The 24,757-nt window shown below is 39.8% G+C and overlaps 1 protein-coding gene across 1 annotated transcript; it reads right to left on the minus strand.

Annotated features, from left to right (window-relative positions):
• Nucleotides 1–14,171: 14,171 nt before the first annotated feature.
• Nucleotides 14,172–24,340, minus strand: LOC136676745 (mothers against decapentaplegic homolog 6-like). The gene is made up of 4 exons (XM_066653948.1): nt 22,790–24,340; nt 20,627–20,683; nt 20,420–20,494; nt 14,172–15,134 (listed from the first exon to the last, which is right to left on the minus strand). The coding sequence occupies exons 1-4, from the start codon at nt 23,556–23,558 to the stop codon at nt 14,593–14,595; spliced, it is 1,443 nt and encodes a 480-aa protein (XP_066510045.1). The 5' UTR covers nt 23,559–24,340; the 3' UTR covers nt 14,172–14,592.
• Between the last annotated feature and the right edge of the window lie 417 nt (nt 24,341–24,757).

Genomic DNA, 24,757 nt, shown 5'->3' on the forward strand with positions numbered 1-24,757 from the left:
AAAAAAAAGTTTGAATATTAACTATTATGACCAAGTGCACTCTTACACTGTATGCCTTTTTTTTTTGCAGTTTGAAAACTCCAGCTGCACTATTTATTGATCAATGATTCAAAAGATCAATTGTTCAAAGTGCCTTGGATTTAAAGTTTATTTCATTAAATATCTTTTCAAACTATTTTTGAAGACATGAGGCTTTATACTGACAGTGTAAATAGAATGTATCTTGTTTGTTTTCATATATACATAGTCATTATTCATTTACATATTGAAGAGACACTGAGTTAATTTATTAGGTAAACAAACAAACAAAGAAAAACTTACTAACATTTACATAAAACCAGTTTTGCATGTTAGGAAATCATGGCCTTAATCTAGTGATTAATAGGTTGCACATGAGGCAGTGAGCAGACCTGGGGTCAGCAGGTTCACATTATTATTTAGTCTATGATGAAATAACCCTTTTGCTTTTGTCAGAATCTCACGTCTTTGAATAAACCTTATGAATGAAGAGCTAGTCAGCGATGGTGCTGCGAAGTGATTCCCATTGAATCACTTTATTTATATTGCTGAAGTATTTGCTCCGGATGAGTAAAAAGGGCCATGCTTCGGTCATGGACAGTATCACCTCATATTCTTTAACATTAGTGTCTGTGTGTGTATTGCTGCTGATTCACAGGTTTGATGTGGACACAAGCCTGGACAAAGTCTGCTGAGTGGAGTCTTCTATTGTCCTGTAGGGTGATACATGCTGCATTTAGAACTCGAGTCAGGCTCCAGGGTTTACTGAGTTATGATGGAAATACAGCAGAGAGAATGACAGGGATTACTCGCTGCTGACTCAAATCTGGAACATTTAGCTCCATATATGGTCACTGTGCCACTGTCACAGGCCATTTTTACTTTTGGACTGAGATCATTCAAGGCAGAACATTTTAAAGCTGCCAATGAATTCTCACAAGGACTGAACAGAATAGTTACTGTTGTCTGTTTGGGGGAAAACCTTCAGGAAAATATAAAGTTGAGTTTGCAATATGTTGCAGTGCTCCCCCTTGTTGTGAAAAGGCAGCAGTGCAATTTAACTATATAACAATTGTGTGTTCACATTCAATGGATTCAATGACATTATAATTGTGAAAATGATTTATTCCTGTATTAATTTACATATTTGTAACTGGTTGATTTGTTTCTTTGTTATATATATATATATATAAAAACATATATATGATACATTATGTAATGTTAAGCTTTAACATACAGGGGTTGGACAGTGAAACTAAAACACCTGGATTTAGACCACAATAATGTATTAGTATGGTGTAGGGCCTCCTTTTGCGGCCAATACAGCGTCAGTTCGTCTTGGGAATGACATACACAAGTCCTGCACAGTGGTCAGAGAGATTTGAAGCCATTCTTCCTGCAGAATAGTGGCCAGGTCTCTACGTGATGCTGGTTGATGAAAACGTTTCCTGACTCGCTCCTCCAAAACACCCCAAAGTGGCTCAATAATATTTAGATCTGGTGACTGTGCAGGCCATGGGAGATGTTCAACTTCACTTTCATGTTCATCAAACCAATCTTTCACCAGTCTTGCTGTGTGTATTGGTGCATTGTCGTCCTGATACACGGCACCGCCTTCAGGACACAATGTTTGAACCATTGGATGCACATGGTCTTACTGGTGCAATGTGCAGTTAATGAAGATCGGCCACCAGGCTGCTCCAATTTAGCCATGAAACCTCCCACACTACAATGACAGGTGTTTCAGTTTCATTGTCTAACCCCTGTATTCATTTATTCATTCATTGTCTTTAACCGCGTCGGGTCCGGAGTCTACCCGGAATCACTGGGTGCAAGGCCAGGATCATTCATGTTTGCTCTTTTGTGTGGGGTAATGCAGTTAATCTCTTTATCTATTTCCCTGAGGAACTAAATAAAGCATCACTGCTACGTTTGTGCTTGAAGTGAGTGTGTGTGGGTAATTCCATCGCAAACTGATTTACACTCATAGTTAGTCACGCAGGGGTTGTGGGTTTAAACCTCACCTCGGATCACGATTTCTGAGGAGTTTTCACTGTCTGTGTGTTCTCCCTGTGTCTGTGTGGGTGTCCTCAGGGTGTCCACTGTGTTTCCTCCCACAGTCCAAAAACACATGTTGGAAGGTGGATTGTGCGTCAGTGCCTGTGTTGATGTGTGATGTCCTGTGATTGACTGGTGCCCTGTCCAGTGTGTGGTCTTACCTTGTGCACAGTGATTCCAGAATTGCAAGAAAATGAATGAATGAATGAATGCCCTGTATATGTTTTATTTAATACTGTAACCTTGTTAATACATGTGTCTGTTCTCATAATTATATGGTACATGCTCTCACCTCAAGACAAAATATATGTGTGTATAATATAGCATCATGTTATACATAATTTTGGATTTTGCATTTCTATTTACTCACTAGGCAGGACTGTGTGGACTTGTTAATAAGAAGTGTTTTTAGTGATCTGAGAGGGAGCTGCTGGGTGGAGGCTCCAGTACAGGGGGCTCTAAAGGGGCTCAGAGCAGCTTCACAAACAGCCTGTAATTTATAATTAAACACTGTACGCACACAGAGAGCACTCAAAATACTCGTTAGAGGAAATAACAGAGCTTAAAAATACAAGAGCAAACATGGCATGATATTTACCCTCCTGCTCTGAGAGGGAGGACACTGATTCTGTATAAAACTGCACATCACTTACTTATGATTAATGAATGTTATTATTAGAAAACATCACAACAGCTTTTCCCATATACAGGATAAATGAAAGGATATATGCCAGTCTAAGGTCAAACTGTATGTACAGTACTACACAATATTTCATTTATTTCCAGTCAAGTACAAGTATTCATTCATACAGAGAGAAAAAAATATATAACAGACATCTACACAGAACTAAATATAATATGTTTTCAGTATTTTGTGAGTGCCCCTTTGGCTTCATCACAGATTCCATTCTAGTATTTTTAAACAGAAAGAAAACATCAGGGTTATTTTCCACACCCGCAAACTTTAGGCTTTCCAATTCAAGAAATCGGTAACACTTTAAATTACAGCTCGCTAATTATTGGGTAAGTACAGAGTATGTACCTGTTAAGTAAGACGTCAAATAAAATAAGTACTGAGTAAGTAAAGGGCAATATACTAAAAATATGTGGTTATTACTGGTTATCTTACAAGCATTTTAATATGTTTATTACTTGGTATATCTTACAAATACTTTACAAATAAGGCAAATAACTATTTTACGAATCTATTGTACTTCTAAGCATAATTCTACATTACAAAATTGAATTAAAAGTATGACAGTTTATGCAAGTGTTTATTACTGTAATACTGTATTACTGTAATGCAGTTACTATTTTGAATGCACTGTAGTTCTGAATGTAATTATATCCATCCATCCATCCATTATCTGTAAGCGCTTATCCAATTCAGGGTTACGGCGGGTCCAGAGCCTACCTGGAATCATTGGGCGCAAGGCGGAAATACACCCTGGAGGGGGCGCCAGTCCTTCACAGGGCAACACACACACTCACACATTCACTCACACCTACGGTCATTTTTGAGTCGCCAATCAATCTACCAATGTTTGTTTTTGGACTGAAACCGGAGTAACCAGAGGAAACCAACACAGACACAGGCAGAACACACCACACTCCTCACAGACAGTCACCCAGAGGAAACCCACACGGACACAGGGAGAACATACCAGCTCCCCACAGACAGTCACCCGGAGCGGGAATCAAACCCACAACCTCCAGGTCCCTGGAGCTGTGTGACTGCGACACTACCTGCTGCACCACCGTGCCGCCAGAATGTAATTATAGATCCTTTAAAATTATTTACAGTGCACATACAGAGAAGAACATGGTCAGCCACTTTCATAACAGGCACAAGTAGAGTTTCAAGGTGCTATTTACTTAGCTTCAGCACTTGTGATGTACCACAATAATCATCATCACATACTTCGGAGATCATTCATTATATGAACATAGCTGACTAAGGAGGAAATTATGAAATGTTAAACCACATATTTCACGGCCTTTACTTACTCAGAACTTATTTTATCTTATGTCTTAATTAACAGGTTTAAAGTGTTACTAAGGAATCTCACACTCACAAGAGATTTGCTAACAAACAAAACATTGTTTTTAGAAAAACAGCATAATAATTTCTTAAATACATTGTCCTTTTTTAAAGTAACATCTCATCTTCCTATATTTAAAAAAGAGGTGTTATCTCACAGTGTAATGATGAACAGAATAATTTTCAGTTTTTTCAGATCTCAGTAGCAAAATATAACTAATGCTATAGCCAATTTCATCCAGTCTCATCCTCAAAAAACTGTAGCTGTCCTTAATTGACCACATCTGACAATTACATTTATTAGTAACCATCTCTGCCGTACGTCCTAGAGACCACTACAGACAGATTTAAAGAATTATAGAATATTTTAATGAATGCCTTTTCACAGTGTGTGTGATTTATTGTTAATTGAACCCATAATAGGCGGCACTGTGGTGCAGCAGGTAGTGTCGCAGTCACACAGCTCCAGGGGCTTGGAGGTTGTGGGTTCGATTCCCGCTCCGGGTGACTGTCTGTGAGGAGTTGGTGTGTTCTCCCAGTGTCCCCGTGAGTTTCCTCCCACAGTCCAAAAACACACGTTGGTAGGTGGATTGGCGACTCAAAAGTGTCCGTAGGTGTGAGTGAATGTGTGTGTGTGTGTGTTGCCCTGTGAAGGACTGGCGCCCCCTCCAGGGTGTATTCCTGCCTTGTGCCCAATGATTCCAGGTAGGCTCTGGACCCACCGTGACCCTGAACTAGATAAGCGCTTACAGATAATGAATGAATGAATGAACAAATGAACCCATAATGCAGACCCAAGCATTACTCAGCATTAATAAACACTTTTAGGGGACCAATATTAAATAAAAAATATTACTCAGATTAATCGCCTTTTATAAAATATGATGTTGATGTTACATTATGTTCAACATGATATTTGTTCAGAAACAAAGAGAATTCCTTGGTTATTTTTCTCCATTTCATGTGCAGCAGCAGCCCTTATTGGCTATGAAAGGCTTTAGACTAACTGCTTTTGTGAGGATATGAAGGCATTTAGCCGTGAGAGCATACGAGAGGCCAGGGAAGATGATAGATTATTAGTTAGGAGTCAGACATGCCTCTCCATATTTTCCCTGAGATACTGAAAGGTATGCTGGGAGATTTTATATTCTTCTAACAGTACTTGGCACTGGGCAAAGTGACTTTTAGTTCAGTATACAAGCAGCATGTATTCAACAGCTGAATATCTGTCTTCAAACATTTGGACATATAGTACCTGTTTTTGTCACAATTTTGTCATAATTTTGTTCTATTTTCATCCTCAGCCAAACATTTTTGAAATGTCTGATTTATAGTAAATTAAGTTAGTTTGAGTTTTCGTTTGTAAAATAAACTCACTGTTGGTCAGAATGCACTTATCAAACATATTTTCACCCTAACATCTTACTGTAGCTTACTGTAGTAGAGGGATCTCACTACAGATCTTAAAGCAATGGTGCTAAAGTTGGGAGCTTTATTGCATTAGGAAGCGTTTGGATATTTGTGGAAACATTTACAGCATCTGCTGGTGTAATTCCGCAGATTAAACAAGAGACTTTCTGCGTGGTTATAAATCAACAGTGTATCACTCAGCTATTTATGCATCTGTCCAAGTTGTGGTGAATGGGAGCAGAGACTACAAAAGAAAACATATGAAGTTGCTTAGCTCCAGTGAGCATTCAGATCTCATGTTTCTTTCAGGGAAATATTGACTAGTGTGTGGCTGGAAGCCAGAGTCCCTGATGCCAGAGATTGTCCTGCTTTTCGTAGACTCGAAGGTCATTACAGACACACACTTCCAGCTTCCACTAGATGGCAGCATGCACTGGAAATGAATAAGAAACTTGGGCCAATGAAACCACGAGGCAACTCACATGGCCTTTTGAGAAAATTATATTCATCTTGTTAAAGAAATAAATATAGTATATGATTTACATATAATACATAATATACATTGAGTATTTTACATATGAGAAAGTAAAGGTCCAGTCTATTAAATATTTCCACTTGGTACTTGGAGTATGCATTGGGGTACGCTACTGTCCTCAACACAGTAGACCAAGGTTCTCTTATCTACCTGGGAAACAATACCACACTATACTATCAAGATTCCCTGGACAAGACACAACAATACAGGTGTTCAGAGTGGTCAGGACTGTACGTTAAGCAATAACAAAATGCTGTGCAAGTAAAGTTCAAAACCTAATATTTAATATTTGAGATATTTGAAATATTTTAATAACAACATAACTATATGAGTGTAAATCAGTTTGCGAAGGAATTACCCACACACACTCACTTCAAGCACGAACGTAGCAGTGATGCTGTATTTAATTCCTCAAAGAAATAGATAAAGAGTCTTTATGGGATGTACAAGTAGAGATACAGATTATTGCTGTCTTCTCCAGTCAGGACTGTATATGTATTGATAAATAAAGATAAATACAATGAATAAGAACACTAATAATCAATAGTCAACATTAAATACCCCTATTCGTACTAGATACCCTACCCTAAATTCATCTTGGGGAATATGGACACGATGTTGATGATGATGGTGATTATGATGGTGATGGTGGTGGTGGTGGTGAAAACGAAGATGAAGGAAATTAAGAGGAAAATAATAATGAAAACAAATACAAAGCATTTATAGAAAGTGATCAGAAAAAACAAGGAAGAAAAAAGAAGAAGCAGATGATGATGATGATGATGAGGAGGAGGAGGAGGAGAAGGAGATAGACGATCATTATTTAAAAGATGAAAAGGAATGCTGATAATCATGAGTAATATATAAATGATATGGTTGCTGTCCTATTAAAAGCATATAGAAGTGAATGTAAAAAGATTTTAATTCCAAGTGATTTTGGAGCATTTCTATTGGTCCATTTATCATGATATTTTCACACAATGTGAAGGACAGCTGCTGTGTTTGGAAATGATGTATTAAAGTTAAATCCACAAAAAAGAATTGCATGTTTTTAATTCGACAGCAATGATATATATAATATCTACACATGCCTTGGCCCAGATTATTATTGTATTGGTATAATATTTCATAGTCTGTATATGCACTCTGAGTGTAGACTGTGTGTTGCATATTAAGATGCCAATGCATTCTCACACAGCTCATAATAAGAAGTATTAAATGAAAGTGTGGACAGTACACAGCTCATATGTTTTTATATATATGTACTGTATGTGCTTAAGCATTTTGTAAATGACGTATGCATGTGTGTGTGTGTGTGTGTGTGTGAATGTTTGGAATCAACAAGCGTGCTCAGCTGAACGCAGTGAAAGTAAAGCAGATGAGAAAATGTCTGGCTGCTCATGGATGCCCAGTGTGGAGCCAGTCCGTCTGCCGACCAACAGCACTGCTAAAGAACAGAAACATCCGATCCTCCTGCAGAGAGAGAGAGACAGATAGAGAGAGAGCAATAGATAGATAGAGAGAGAGAGGGGGGGGGGTTGCACTCACCTATTTCTGTCTGTGCTCTTATTTTCAGGTCTGTTAAAATACTTAGCAATTTTGTAATTCAGGAAACAGAGATCTGCATTGTTTATTGTATTGTATGAAACTACAATGATATTGCATTGTGAGAGAATATTAATATGGCACTGACCACAGATCCTCTGATATTAGTGATTAGATATGTTGTAATGTTGTACAGTACATGGTGCTTTTACCATCAAATATCAATCTAATGTGTTTTCGTTATTGAGGGTTTTGAGCAATTTTCTTGGTTGGCACATAGTTTGCACGGTATTGAACATTTCTATACTCAAAATATCTAAAAAAAAAAAGTAGCTTTGCCTCTGATTATTCCGTTTCAGATTTGGGCTGGGAAAGAAGGGGTTTTCCCTTGATATCAGATCCTTCTCATAGTCCATTAGAACAGTCTTTCAGACTCATCTATCAGAGTGCAGACTGTAATTAACACAAACACACACACACACACACACACACACACACACAGACACACACACAAACACTCACCCACACACAAGCAAGTATAAACACACATGCAGACACTCATCTCAACCCACACAACCACACACATCCACAAACTTGGAGGATTACTGCATGATGTTTTATTTTCACACCCAAAAAAGTGTAAAATGTTAGAGACTCATTGCCTTTGTATATCAATGAGAGAGAGAGAGAGAGAGAGAGAGAGAGAGAGCAATTGAAGGGAGGAGTTTCTGCCATAAAGTCAGGCATGGAGAGCAAGTATAAGAGTGACTGTGGTCAGTATGGGTGGAGCTGCTTTAGGAAGAGATAACTGACCAAGGCTAACAGTGTAACAGTGATATCTGCAAATCCAAAACCATACATTGCTTCCTCACAAGAGTCTATCTACAATTATACAAGCACTATTAATATTACAAAACTAATTTGTGTTTTATGGTACATAATCTGTTTACAGTTGCTGTGCAAAAACCTTGTATACACTTATTGTTCTTTTTTTACACTTTGAAGGACTGGAACTGGTGGCTGCTGGACCTGATCATCTCAGCCGCCAGGATATTGATCTCCCACTGCAAAGGTATTGACAGGACAGCTGAAAGCACATTCAACATATAAAGCAAACAATTTAAACGTTCTGAAACTTCTCAGAAAGATCTATAAAATGGTTACAACTCTTACATCATTTGATGAAAACAAAAAAGCCTTCTGGTGGGGGTGAGCCAACAATAGTCTTCATTGACAGTGGAGTTATTCTAAGGGAAATAGGGAGAGAAAGAAAGAGAGAGAGAGTGAGAGAGGAGAAAGAAAATCCAGAGAAAGCAAGAGATAGGGAGAACAAGACTGGAGAGTTGAAATCAAAGAAGTAGACAACTGAAAAAGAAAAAAGACAGTCAGAATGAAAAGAACAGAAAGGTTGAGAGAAGAGAAGAGAAGAGAAGAGAAGAGAAGAGAAGAGAAGAGACGAGAAATGTTCTTGGCTGACTTTCAAGCTCGGAGCCTGAGGAGTGCTGTGGTTGAGAGCTGTTGAAAGAGAGGGCTGTCCCAGCCCAGTCTCTCTGTCTCTCTGTAATTACCACAGTGGCTGACAGACATAGTGCTTAAAGAAACAAAACAGAACCCGGATTAAGAATAAACACCAATACAAGTATACACCAAGGACGTTTAGCACACAGAAATCTATGTATCATATTCTGAGATGGAATGACGTTCTTAGGTACACATGTATTTAAAACACTATCATCCTGAGGGTTCTACGGCCTGGGGAGAGATTAATCTGGGAAAGAAAAGAGGAAAACAGAAAACCATACGGTTGAGTAAGCGGCTGCAGTGCTGTTTTGCGAGTGTTTTTTAGATGGGACACTTTCCAGTCAAGGAAGAAATAACTGCACAGCAGTTACAGGAGTGACTCATATGTGGATTTTTTCTATTGTGACATTTCATAAAAAATACACACATTAATAACAATCTCTAATTGACTATAACCTGTCAAAAAACAGTAATGTTGTTTATATACATATGTTGACAGTATACATTGCAGAGATCAACCTGGAACTACTATAATTGTATATAATAATAATAATTTGCTTGAGGAAGGAAAATGTCCAAATATAAAAAATAAATAAATAAATAAAAGATTTTCTGAAACAAAATGTTTAAGGGGAAAATATGTCATTTATCAGATGACCAATATTTAAAGCTATAAACTTATAGTCATCATCATCATCATTTTCTTCTCCGCTTCTCCATTTCAGGGTCGCGGTATAAACTTATAGTGATTAAAGAAAATTTAATTTATTCTTCATTTGGTTCTGAAAAAGTCGAACATATTCGTTTCATCATTTCACTGCCAAAAATATGTGACAACGAAAGGAAACAAGAATATATGCAGTAAAAAAACAAACATATTTGCAGTGCATTAAATTTGCCATAAACCATTTGCCATAAATATCCATACACACACACACACACACACACACACACACACACACACACACACACAAACACACACACACACACACACACAAACCAAAAGCTAAGGGTTGCAACAGAGAAAGAAAAAGGCAATAAACCCAAGGCTCAGAAATCAGTAACAACCTACAGTGACTTCACAACAAGCTCAAAGACAAGAAGTTTGCAGAGCAAATCAATGAGTCTCAGGGTAGCTTCAGGTGTGTTTTATTGCCAAGGGCCAGGACAGACAATGAGCAAGAGCAGGAAGACAGTGCAACAATGACAATAGATTTGAATTGAATTGAACTGACTACATTATGAAGTAGTGGCAGTAGCTATTAGTGCTGTGCCTTAGGGTGGAATACACTGTAATTTCAGTGTAATTACTGACAGAGTGAATTGCCTTTTGAGCCACACCTTACCCACAGCACCACTGTCCTATTCAGTGGATTTTCTAAGAAGATATAATTGTCTGGAAGCAGGCTACTTAAATGAATGCTGATGCTAACATGAACATTCCTGCAGCTTTGAAATAAATTTGGTGTCAATCAGAGTTTGCTTTAACAGAATTGGTAACATTGCTGCCTGCCACACAGCAGATTAGACTTCAATTCCCAGCTTAGGCAGGAACACTATACCAATAAGAATCCTTAGGCATGACCTCAGTAACATGATTAAACTTGTAAGTTAGACTGTATAAGATTTATGTCAGATGTCATAAACATAAAATGCAAGAATTTGATCTTCTTATCAAACAATAGATTGAAAACATTGTTATCAGTTTTTCTACTATTAAATGAATGCAGCTATAAAGACAGAGGGGAGCTGACACTTGATCAGAACTTCAGGGGCTCTGATATATATGGGCATGTTATTGCTGGATGTGACCTGGAGCCAGAATTGAGCCAGAATCCCCATAGTCAGTGATCTGGCAAGGTTCACTGCAAGGTCAGAACAGAGCTGCAGCCCCAGCCAGAAATACAGTGAAACACAGAGCCCTTCTAAATGTGAGGAACACACTCTCTAAACCTGACAAAGCAAACAGATAGAGAGCAAAACTGACAACTTCCACAGAGTCATCTACAGTAAATACAGCCATAATGCAGTTAATGGAACTTTACATTGATTGTAGACTTGTCTCAAATTGATTCCTGTTCCAAATGAACTGTGCAGATTTAGCCAACTAGTGCTTTCCAGCACGGACATTATCCTACATCACTGAAATGTTCTCCTAATGTACTACTGATGCATCTCAGAATATAAATGAGAGATTTATTCCCTGTCCAGTCTAGTGTAGCCTGTAATGTGTTTCATATTAAACTATAAAACTTGAAATCATAATAATAGCTAAATTGTAAATGACTAGTTTTCCTATGTCACTATTAAGCATTTTTAAAGTATAAGACTGCACTGGGGCATTCTCCAAATTGACTGAATATTGATTTACTTTATTGCATATGGTACAAACACTCAATCTGAAATAAAACCATCCTCCCCTTTATTAGGTCATTCACTACGTAGGGGACTAGGGTCAATTTCAGATGTACCCTTAGTTTCTGGAGAGTAACCCTCACTGCTGTTTCTGTGGTGATGGATAATGTATTTAAAACTGATCCTGTGCCAAAGCCTCTGTCCCTGTCACTTGCATCACAGCAAGTATTCATGAAAACATTTGCAATAAAACCACCCCATTTCGTCGAGGTATTTCCCAGTATAAGGCCCCTGTTTTTTTCCGTTTCCCTGCACAGATACAAACGTGTGAACGGGCCAGTTTTCCTTCACTGTCTCCACAGTCATAATATAGCATTCATGGGCCTGAAGAATGCGTCTGGAGGCCGTCAGGCCGGGCCACCGTGGCGCATGTGGCTTTCTGGGAGTCTTGTTTTAAAAGGGATGAGGTGGGGCTGGGCAGACTGCTGAGTAAGCCAGGCGCTGCAGCAGTCGCCTTCCAGAACAAACAACAGCTTTAACAGCACGCTTCCCCCAACCCTGGGGTTCACATGGGACCTGTCTACAGCTTAATGCAACGTAAAGGTGGATTAGAGGCCGTTTCATCCAACCGACAGTAGGAATGCTGGGGTTTAGATACCCTATAGGCGTCTTTCGTGAGTTGTTAGAGTGTAAAGAGTTGAGACGTTACATCCAACTACTATCACCATGACAGCAATATTGCTAAAAGCATAATAACACATTTTTACCTTTATATGATCAGAGACAATACACTGATCAGCCATAATATTACGACCTCCTCCTTGTTTCTACACTTGATGTCCATCCTCTTAGTTCCACTGACCACAGAGGAGCACTTTGTACTTCTATGATTACAAACCGTAGTCCATCTGTTGTTTTGAATACATTCTTTGCCCCCTTTTACTCTGTTCTTCAGTGCTCACTACCCCCACATGTTCTCAGCACTGCAGTAACACTGATGTGGTGTTAGTGTGTTAGTGTGTGTTGCACTGGTATAAGTGGATCAGACAGAGCACTGCTGCTGGAGTTTTAAACGGTGTCCACTCACTGCCCACTCTATGAGACACACAGACCTTGTTGGTTCTCCTTGTAGATGTAAACTTAGAGAGAGTAGCTAATCTGTTTTTATTTTTGTTTTTTTGGGGGGGGCTTTTTTGCAGTTTGTGTTGGTCATGCTCCAGTCCTTCAATGGGAGCTGCCCACAAGTTTTCTGTACTATTGTCATATCAATATCCCTCCATCCAAATTTTACCTGCTCTCTCATGGTCCTGTGGGGGTCCTGAACAGGGCGAAAGGGGCAAATAAATTATGCAGTGCAACAGATGGACTGCAGTCTATAATTTTATAACTACCAAGTGCTCCTTTACGGTTCTGTACGGTCAATGGAGCTATAAGAATGGACAGTGACCGTAGAAACAAGGAGGTGTCATAATATTATGGCTGATAGGTGTATGTATGTGCATTATGCACTGGGTTTTAAAGAGGGGTTTTATCAAAAGGACAAATTTAGACAAATTTAGGCATTACAGCTTCAAATGTCTGTGTTTATGGTCTGTATTACTGTTCAATTCATATCAGCCCCATTTTATTCATAGAGCACATTTTATAACAATTGTCATCACAACACAGTTTTACAGAATTCCAGGTCCTAGGGTCCTAGCCCCAAATGAGCAAGCCGAGACAACATTGGCAGGGAAGAAATCCCTCACAAGCTCTCAGGATAAGGAAGAACCCTTCAGAAGAACGCATCCTTTGGTTAGCCCAATGCAAATGAAGAATTCTGAACTTATATTGAGTGTAGGATCATCTGTAACTCTATGGCATGAGTGTGACTGTATTCATAAACAGCCTGAAGCATGTATGAGTGAACAGTTCTACCTCTATGTTTTGGTTTTACTGATGGTCAGAGCTGGCCAAATGACAAGCAGGTGAGGACACCCCACTTGGACAATACTTCACCAGCATCAAATCCAATAGTATACACAGTTGTTCCAGTCAGCAGAAAAACACACATATTTAGGCGTGATATTTGACTGAGAATGACTGAACATTATAATTATAGTGAGGTTTGTAGCTCTGGCAGGCCTAACTAGAACAGCACACCTACGGGAGAGCTAGAAAGATAGAGTTCCCCAGAGATTTCAGTGCCCCTTTGCTCCATGAAAGCACTGACACGTCAAATTACCACAATTCTCTACATTAAAGTAATAAATAAATGCTTGAATAATCAAATAGGATTTTAATCTTGACTTAGAACAGCCACAAAATTCATCCATTGTCTGCAACTGCTTATCCAATTTAGGGTCGCAGAGGGTCCTGAGCCTACCCGGAATCACTGGGCACAAGGCAGGAACACACCATGAAGGGGGCGCCAGTCCTTCACAGGGCGACACACACATTCCTGACACAAACTTTTCCTCCGAATTACCATTTCCATAGGTCCACTAGAATTTCACAGGGCTGCTAGCAGAAAACACCTGTATTATCACACTAGGTAATTTTTGTTTTCTTGCAGAATGTCTAATTCTCAGTCATGAGTAACTACTGTTTATAACAAGACTACAGGTGGCAAATAAATATATTTGGGCTAAGAAGAAAACTTAGCAAATTGATTTTTTCCCCAAACATTCTCTGAATCAGAACAAGCAACACTGAACATATTTCATGAAGTGTTTATTATCAATGTGTCCATGTTACTTATTTTCTTCTGGATATTGATAGTATATGAAAACTATACACCAAAACCAGGTTCACTGTATACATCCATTAGCAAAAAAAATGGCGTTGAAAAGATTCCATGTAAAAACACAGAATCCAAAGTGCATTACCTGATCATCATTTTTCCTCATGTCCATATACACATTGCACCATACATAAATAATTACACTGTAAAAATGACTCATTATTTACAAGTATAGTGTATTTTATATAATATGCATATATAAAATTTTATATTAAATCTAGATTAGATTACATTTTGGGATTGTGGTTGTAAATGTTTGTGTGTCAGAGAGAGAAATATGGGCAGTTTTTTAAAATGGCACAGTCTAAGTACGTGTGTGTTTCTGTGCTATCTGTGATTGTTAAGCAGAATCTCCAGCCAGCAAGGACACGACGTAATAAATTGTCTTGAATAGCATGGCCCCCAGCCCTTGGCGAAGCTGATCCGAACACTGTTGGGATCATAAGGGCCTTCTGGGTGCAGAGAATCACCCGGGTGCCGGATTTGGCATGACTTCTCGTAGTCAAACACTTTAATGGAGTATCCGGGCATCACTCTGCGGACAGTGAGGCTGCGACAGTGTGGAGGGTCCAGAGTGGGAGAGTTGACGAAGATGGGGTGCTGAGCGCGATTGTAGGCCCACACACCATCAGGTTCTCTGCTGAGTATGATGCCGTGGCCGATCTTGGCGCGAGCACGCTGGACGGAGCTGCAGCGGGCAGGCAGGGGCAGCAGGCCGAGGCACAGGCCTGTGCCCTGAGGTAGGTCATAGAAGATGCTGAGAGAGGGGTCATATACTGGGTAGAGGCGACCCACTCGTGTACGGTGCTCCCAGTATGCCACGTTACACCAGTGAGCATGAGTCAGCGAGGAGGGAGACATACTGCCACCTGCAGGAGAAAACAAACAGAGAGACCAATATTAACTTACAGGAAATAACCAACTACAGGAATGCTAGGGATGCAAGATATGCACAAGAGACTAGCCCTAAGATTACTGTTTCATTTTTTTATTTGAGAGCAAAATGCAAGGTAACAAAAAGTCATTTTGGAGGATTTCTATTGGTTCCTCTATTATGAAATTTCACCAGGGTGTATGGAGCAGCTGATATGTTCAAATGAAAACCGATAATGTAATATTGTAATAATACACTGCATAATATTCTGAAACACCAACACACTGGTGAATCATTAATGTAGCATTATAAATTGCTTAATATTTACATCACATCAAGCCTTTCTAAGCATAATTTGAACTGCTTGTTTCCTTGGAAATAAAAATAGAAATAGAAGATGTCTTTTTCTGCAAAATCACCCCCCCCCCCTCTTGGTGTGACACAGGTAACAATGGCCTGCATTTTTTTTACCTCAAAGCAAAGCCTGCAGCAATAAAAACCAAATCACAAGTGCATTACAGATACACTCTAATACCAGGTACTTTCACTGTCATTTCAGCAACACCACATTCCATACTACATTTCCAATAGAATTTTAGTAGACTACAAAAACCAGTAGCCTTGCTTGTCACTTTTCAAACATAACAGGCCCCTTATTTTTGCCTTGAGAAAAATGCTGTCCTGAAGCATAACGTCAAATGTTTTCACTCACTTTTATGTGCAGGTTTTTTTTTTTCCTTGAGGTTACACTCAGAGGAAGTGCTACCTAATTTCCGCACAGTTTCAAAAGTTCCCTTTGAGGGGGGATTTGGAGCTGAGGAGGCAAACGACTCCCACTAAAAGGCCCAAATCTGTCATCTCTGCCTCCGACACCCCCTCAACCCCCCTCACCCCCACCTGCCCTCCCCCTCTTGACTATCCCAGCATTCCAGTGAGCTGTGCTGGGCCGCTGGGGTACCCTTCTCCCCCTCCGAGGGCCAGCATTCAGCTCCCTGACAACTCAGCGCAGGCCTGTGACCCCCTGACCCCCCAGCCGCCGGCCTATCAGCTCTGATTAACTGGCACACAGACTGATGGCATTATTTTGCTTCACAGGCTCCACTGAGGGGGAGGATCTAAAGCCCCAGGCCTGTGGCCCCATTCTGTTCAGTACTCTCTTTCTCTCTTTCTCTACCTATCTCTCTCTCTCTCTCTCTCTCTCTCTCTCTCTCTACTGCTAATGAAACAAGGCCTGGTTAAAGAAAAGATTAGAGACATACACTGACTCAAAGTCCTAATCCTGTGCAGCTCCACATGCAGATATATACAGAATATGTTACTCTTCTAAAAATCTAAATCCCAAACTTTATCCAGTGATCAGTGCAGAACCTGTTAAGATGAGTAGATAATTAAAACAGTCCAAACCTACAAGGATTAAAATCTTATTTCATTGAAATGTACTAAAGCTGAGAATATAGTGTCACTGTCTGACAAATTTATTCATTTTACTCATTTTAATATTATATAATAAAAAATTCAAAAGCGTTATTAAACTGCCCATTCTCGGATCATGATATAAGATGTTAGATATTAGAATGATATTTAAAAATATCACTATCTGCTGAACCTGTGCTGCTTATGGAAAGCAGTCATTTAAATAAACTAATTTAAAAAAATCAAATACATTTTTAATAGAAAACAATGGGAAGGTGGAAAGAAATCTGCACCTGACCTCTGAATGAAACATAAGTTCACAGAGACTTATTTTGTATCTAGGTCCAAATGCAGTATTGCTTTTAATAGAGTTTTGTGAAACTCATGGTTCCTTTAAGAAATATTAGACTTGATTAATTTGTAATTGCTAATAACTGCTGGCACTCTTCATGTCAAGGTTCAAAGGTGTGTAATGCACAAGAACTGGAGCTGTGATATCATAAGAAAACACAGCATGCCACTTAACATGCAGACTACAACAAATGAAAAAGGAAAGACCCTGCCAGCTGAAATTCATTGGCAAACTGGGAAAACTGTACCAGTCATCTCTTTTTCTACAGGAAATTGGTATCTTCTCCTCTCATATATTAATGCCAGTTTCAGCTGAACATACCAGACATTTACCTCTGATACAGTCCACACATCTTATATTTCCTGTTTACTGAATATAGCTTTCAAATGTACAAAGCATATGATTACACAATTCCATGACTGTGATTTTCTTCTGTAAAAAAAATAATCACAAGTCATAAAAATATGATAATTGATACATGGTAATACACAGTTGCTGACCAGTGATACCACTTTTGGGACACATTAGGTTTCTAAAACATTCTTAAGAATTTTTCCACATATTTTCACCAATCAAAAAAGTTTTCTCTAAGATTGTATTGCAATTCAAGATGCTCATGGGTGGTGCGGCATCAGGAGAGGTCTGGGTGCCTTGGCCAAGCCTAAACCAATACCACAGAATGAGAGGGGGAGGGCCCAGAGGAGCACTGTTTGTCCCGCTGAGCCAAATATTAGATCTCCCTGCACAGATTAGACTCTTCCACCGAGCCAGGCAGGGGTGAGGGACTTCTGAGGAGGAGGAGGAAAGAACATGCCAATGCCAAAACCAAAAATGCTTGCAACACTACTGGCTTCAGCTAGAATAGCTATTTTGGCTATCCTGAATCTGGACCAGAAGTTCAGGCTCTTACAAAAGTAACATAGCATTCTTCTTTTTTGAAACTCATTCTTCTGGGTGAAATGTTCTAAAACATTTCTTGACTTGAACATATAGTTCCAGGGAATAAAAAACTTTAATTGGTATAGTACCATAAAAGGCCTGAACTATACTTTTCCTGTATTTCTAGCATTTCCCTCTGAAGTTTATTTGATTTATGTGGTTATATATATACCGAAAGCAGTTTCGATTTTTTTAAAACCATTTTCAGCCACTCTTTTTCTGTTACTGTCCCTTTAGGAATCATATTGTGTCTTATGCCTCATTCAAAAAAGCAGTCTAGATTAGCTTCAACATGGCCAAACTAAACTGCTGCAGAATTAAGTGATAGATATTAGCAAATGCATTGGGTTTTTATAACACCATAAAAAGGGTTATTTCACAACAAGCTGCTTTTGTACTTTAGTTTTAGAACAGACTGGTCTTTATAGAACCAGTCTAATATAGGTTCTTCTGGGAACCAAATGTTTTTTATGGACATTAGGGCAAAGAAGCCGTTTTGTGTCCCTTTTTATATGCATCATAAGTAATATATGTTTTTTTAAATGACAGACAAAAAACATACCAGATAAAAAGCAACATACAAAGGGTTTCATTAGTGAGATTAATAAGATCCCATTAGTGTAAGGTTTTGCAAAGCATTCAATTCATTCAAAACATTAGCTAGCTTCATTGCTAGTGTGTTTTCACTCTGTAAACCTTTTCGTAATAAAAATAGAACTTACTTCCTTTCAAGACGTTTGGTTAATGAGTTGAAAGAAGAAAGTATAAGTCATATACAGAACCAAAATTTAAACCAACTGTAAGCATATGATATTCATATCATAATAATAAACCTGTCTCTGGCATCATTTTTCGAAGTGATTTGTGCTGCGAGTCAGTGGATTGACTGGATATTGATTCAGGCCTTAAATGAAGAAAACAGACTTTGTCAGAATGATAGAAGACAGATACTTCTCTCTGTCACAAAACATGACTGAGAGAGATGTGCTCTCTTTCACACACACACACACACACACATACACACAGAAAATGGACACGTTCTAACAGCCCCTTGCAGCCAAGCAAACAAAAACACGCTTAAGTGTCTATTCCACAAAACGCGGGAGCAAACAATTTTCCAACAATTGATAGAGTCGTCCCTCAACATCTGTAAAGAATCTCTACGCAGACTGGCAGGATTTCATTAGTTAAATTGCGTGTTGGCCTGCGCTCAGTCAGGAAGAGGAAAAGCCACAGCGGGCCCTGTAATTTAAACCTTATTTTAAAATGCGACTGGCTGGCTGCGCTGGAGCCTGCGTTGCAAAACTCAGCAGGAAACAACAACATGCAAATAATGGAGAAAGAGCCGTATGTGACACACCAAAAGAGGATCTCATTCCTTGTCTTCAGACCACAAAAGGCTGGGTAATTATGTGGTGCTAGGAGACTTCCCACTGCTGCTGGAAGCCTAGAGGCCTGCTCTCCAGCAGCAGACTCACAAAACTGCCCATTGTTGCTCATAATCTAATTTGCAGAGAGTTGCGCCTCGAGTCTGGATGCTGGAAAGTGCACAGATGATGTTGAGGAATCTGTCTTGTACACCACTATGAGCAACAGTTTAGAGATAGGGACACTGCAAGATACCAGCTGTCTCAGAGTGCAAAACACCAGCACATGAACAATTGTCACACATTTAGCTAGATAATTTAAGTCAAAAGTAAAGCTTTGTCCGACAGGAGATCTAGTAAAAGGACATTCCATTGGACAATACTCCAATTCTGGCTTATGGAATTTGGTTAATAAGAAATGCTTCTGAGGTCAATACGACACAGCACAAAGCCAGAGGCAGTGTTGCAATGTAATGCACAGTGCTATCTTTTCACCCAGATATTTGTTTACATGTTTATGTCCCCCAAATTACACATAAACGCATGTCTGTTTAAATAAATAAATAAATAAATACTAAAAATGACTGTCCTGTTTTCTTTGGTATCTTGGAGGCTCTTCAGAGCACATTTCTTCAAAGCAGTCACTCCACAAACTTGGTTCTATTCCATGTCCCAACAAACCTGAACCAGTTAATTACTCTTCAACAGCCAACCAGATAATCTCAGTTCCGCAGTCATGGATTAAGTGATTTAGGTGTGTTTGGATCTGCAGCAGAACAGAAAGTGCCTGAAGCTACTTTAGAACAAGGTTTAGACCTCAACTTCAGAAGTGTACTCAGACATTTTTATGGATTTTAATGTCTAGTTCTCCCACATTCCTCTAGGGGGGGAGTTTCCCACGACAACCAGTCCAGAGCTCATCAAATTGCTCCTAAAACCCATTCCTGTTATCATTCAAATATCTAGCAAAGGTCAAAACAAACAATCAGTACTGTTCTTTATAACAGAGAGAAAATGACCTGGCTCTTACACCTTTGAATGGGTAGCATTCATATTCAAAACAGCCTGCAGCTCTGCTCATAAAAATCAAAGGACCATACACTCACATAAAGTCCTGAGGATGTTCTAAGTGCTAGAAGTTAATTTTATCAATGTGGGTGAACATCGTAACCCTGAATGTATTTATATCACTGAATATAACCCACTTACTTGAGTGACCCCCAGTCGTGTTGAGTGAGTGTGTTGCTTCAGTCTCAGAAGATGGCAGCACTGGATGTGAAGGGTCTGTGAAGAAATCAATCAATAAGAGATGAATATACATTCTGTTTCAGATAAAAAGAAAACTATATATAGTTCCCAAAGAAATATATGCTGGAGCTAACAGGCAAACAACTATAACAACAGCATGTAACTTACCAAGAAACTCCTGTCCTTGTGTAGGAGACAGTCGTGAGTAAGGTGGAGGGGGCGAATCTGAAATGTAAAGAGCTTGCATTAAAGCTTGCATCATATTCAGCGTCCAAAACTACTGTACGTCCCGCCAGTCCAATACACGCCTCTGGCCATTTTACCGCCTCTGGCAGTGATCCTTTGTTTTTAGTATGCAACTGTGGGTTCTGCTGTGATTTGTTCTGCTTGCATCAGGTGTTCATTTTACAGCCACTAAGATTGCACCAGGTGTGGCATTATGCAAATTATAAAGTTAGGGTCAAGGTCCAGACCAAAATACAGTAGCACCACAACAATGGGCAGCATAAACCAAGAGATGACTTAACCTGCCACAGAGCCTGCTAAGATTGGCCCTTTTGAAGTTAGTGCTCAGTAATTTTGCCAAACATTTGGACACATAGAAGGAGAGATAAATATCACTTTTGGCACTTGGTATGGTACTGAAAACTCAAATGACATAATTTGCAAAGCATAAGGAATAAATATTCCATTTTTCTGTGTTAAACGTTAACTCAGTTTTAGCACATAGCATTCATGCTACATCATGTTACACATTACATTACCTATTGCTCTGTGGCCAAGCTAGCTTTAATGCTAACAATGATTGTGATGTATCAGTGCATAACAAAACTAAAAGGAACATTTTGCAGAAAACTATTCTCTCATTGATCATTAAGATGTATTGCTCAAAGTTGGCTTGTGAGGACATGTTGTATAATTTATGAATTGTAAATACATGTTATGTATTTTGAATTATGAAATTGGCAAGATTTAGCGTAACATTATAAAATAAATTTTTAACATATAATTTGAAGCCTGCTTTTGTATAGCTTTTTTTTAAAGTTTTGGCTTTTTAAAGCTGCTCTTTGGACAGACCGACACAAATTTGGGGCATTCCAAATAAACCATTGGAACTACTGCACACCGTCTGGATTACAGCTCTGAGAGCTCATTTCTGAGCAGCGAGTTTATGTTTTGGTGAATAGAAAAGCTGAATGAAGAGCAAAGGAACTCAAATAGTCCCAGCAGGATAATGAATTGGGAAGTCCACTTCCTGAACAAGAGTTTGCCACGGACTAACTTCATGCACTTCCAAACAGTTACTGTGGAGGATTGTGTCATAACTGAATGATCTCATTTGATGGACGTTTCAAGTAAGTTTGCATGCACTCACGCCCTTTCAGTTAAGACTGCAGAAAATTTGATTAAGCCTTTCTAATGCTTCCACCAACAAATCTGTCACTCTTTAATTCTAAACAGACATACAGCGCTGATGTCTGTCTCAAAGGCCTCAGAAGAAACAACATCTTCCCAATGAGACCTATGTGAGTCAGTCTAATTTTTAAGAGAATGCTGCATTGTATTGGCTGTAAGAGATCGTCTATAAAATTTAATGCACAGCTTATTGTGTGATTTAGCTCAAATCTCTCTAAGTGCAGTGTGCCACTAGCAAAACTCACAAAGAGCAATGAAGTATATTATTAATATCCTAGAGGTATTTTACCATGACCTCATTTAATGCAGTATAATAAAAGAAACGCTAAACGAAAATCTTTGTAACGATAGATTTTAAACTTACTTAATGATGCATTTTATGTCCTCAGGAAAACAGAATATCATGATGCATATTGTTTATCATGAAAGCAACATTAATTATTGTGTTACTGGAATATTTTTTTCTTTCCCACAACTAACTGCTGAATGTTCTCAGCGTGCAAAATTAAAAAGCTAATTTGCAGGTAACGGATGATTTCAATTGATATATATCTTCATTCATTAAGTCATTTTGACTTTGCAAGTGACACCTAAAGTCAGATGGCTCTTAATATCATCAAGTACTATTTATTCTGGAAATTCAGAAGTTATTCTGGATACATTCACATAATGCACAACATCTGCTAGCATGGATTTTCCGACATGTATAAGAAGGCAACACCTGAAGATCAGGATCAAGCCTGACTTTCCTGATCAACAAAGCATTCTACAGTTGCTGTATGACTACTTCCGCCGAAAAAAACAAATAAAAATCCAGATGCATGTAGATAGTGCCTTTTTAGACATGAATGAAGGCACCATGATCCTGGAATGCAAAACCCAAAGGATCAAGGACATTGCTTTGAGCATCCTCACCTGGTCCACACAGGCGGCTGTAATGATAGGGGTTGCAACACGAAGTTTGACTGTCCTGTGCCCGGAAGCTCTGACAGTGGCACAGTGCTTTGAGCTGAGCGGAGGGCTGCAGATCTGGCCAACGGAAAAGCCTACACAACAGGTACTGAGGAGAAACAGCTTGACTACCAATCCGCACGTCAGCCGAAGTGACCATAACACAATCCCCTGGCACTCCACCTTTGGATTCAACTGCCTCCAACAAGACATCCAAAGGCTTCTCCTTCAGCTTCTTGAGGAATGCATATGCACACCTCTTGAGTTCTTGCTCTAAATGTGTGCGAGCTTTCAGCTCTGCAGAAGCACAAACTTCTCTGCTGCTTCTGCCTTCCCAGCGACAAGAAAGACCCCGGGTCAGTGCAGCACTTTTGGAAGTCCTTAGGTCTTTAGGCAGGTCTTTAAACAAGCAGCATTTCACTGTCCTGCCATCGCTTCCCTCAGATGGGGGGACACTGTGTTGCTCCTGGACACACATGGCACGGCTATCCTGTGCTAAAACAACTCCATGTTCTCCAGCATCCAACAGAATCCGTTGGTGGCCCGATAATCTGCCGACGTGGCCCAGAGTGTTGGCCAGCGATGCAGACTCTGTTTTAGGGATTTTCTCCGGGTTGCTGTCACTGGGACGATCTGGGCCCCCCTCTCCGCTCTCATGTCCCCCCTCACTATCCGGGATCACACGGCTTCTCCAGAGTCGCCGGACCAGACCCGAGCGTCTCGTCCTCAACATACGACAGATTGGGCGGGTTTCATTCGTCTTTGCCCTTGTCCTCTCTACGTCTGGAGGTGCGGGTCACTTGTGCGCCTGTCGTCCCACATCAAGGTTTGCGTCCAGGGGCTCTAGGCTACAGCGAACACATCCCTCTTGGCTGAAGCACAGCATACGAGTCTCCAGTGCTGCTCCTAATGAACCTCCCACCAGAGGTGCACCTACAGCACATTACAGCCCACCAAAGGTGCTGCATGCACCCAGAGCAGGACTCAGCTGATCTACTGCTTTGCTTTTTAACCCAGACTTCCTTGCATTCCTGCACAACACCAAAGGCACGACTTTTGGTCACATTTCAATTCAGCTAGAACAGCCACATAAACCTGAACGGACTCGTGGAGGACAAGGAGCTTTGAAGAGCGACCCTCAGGCAGCACCTCTATGGAGTTTTGCAGTTTTTAGGACGATGGCCACATGAATGGAGCGACGACGCAGAGTAATCCTTTCAGATACAATTCACATTCCTGTCTGCTCTGCGAAACACGGGCGAAAACACACGGGCGCACACGAACGATCTGTCCATCGGCGGAATGAATCCGTTCGGTTGTGCGAAGGAGACGCGATTAACCCGATTCTGCGATTGATTCCTTGCGCCGTTGCTCTGTCTCTGTCTCTCTCTCCCCTTCTCTCCCTTTCTTTCTTCTGGAGATACGCACTCTGTCCCATACACACACACACTCACACACACACACTCTCTCATACACACACGGGGCCCCCGAGGAGTGCAGTGGTGCCATTGGTTCATTCCCATCATGTGCTAGTCTAGACACTTTGGCGGCTGCGAGCACCGCTCACTGTTGCGCAAACACGGTGTCGGGTTTCTTAAAGGGTCCTCGCTCCTTCAGCGACCAGGAGAATGGAAACGACTTTACAGTATGTATCTTTAACCAATTATCATCGTAAATGACCATAGTTTAGGAAACGAACCAATAAAGTAGAAGAAATCTGTAGGAATGTGGTTTCCATTGTGCACTACAGAGTCAACATGTACACACGTTTTAACCACTTAACTATAATGATAAGTTACTTCATTATACACTCTGGTATAAATATAAAATATTTCACAATTATTGCCAATTATTTATTTTATAATTATATAATATACAAAAGTATGGCCATGTTTCTGTCCACTGTCCTCACACTTATGTAGTGGTGGTGTG

This window comes from Hoplias malabaricus, chromosome X2, assembly GCF_029633855.1.
Source record: "Hoplias malabaricus isolate fHopMal1 chromosome X2, fHopMal1.hap1, whole genome shotgun sequence".
Lineage (NCBI taxonomy): Eukaryota > Metazoa > Chordata > Actinopteri > Characiformes > Erythrinidae > Hoplias > Hoplias malabaricus.

What these genes read in the sequence shown, in the direction of transcription:
- LOC136676745 (XM_066653948.1), bottom strand. Translation starts at nt 23,558, where the DNA reads ATGTTGAGGACGAGACGCTCGGGTCTGGTCCGGCGACTCTGGAGAAGC. An exon ending in CAGCCGCCTGTGTGGACCAG is followed by an intron (nt 20,684 to 22,789) that starts GTGAGGATGCTC and finishes TTTACATTTCAG; the next exon opens with ATTCGCCCCCTCCACCTTAC. An exon ending in ACAAGGACAGGAGTTTCTTG is followed by an intron (nt 20,495 to 20,626) that starts GTAAGTTACATG and finishes ATTTCTTCACAG; the next exon opens with ACCCTTCACATCCAGTGCTG.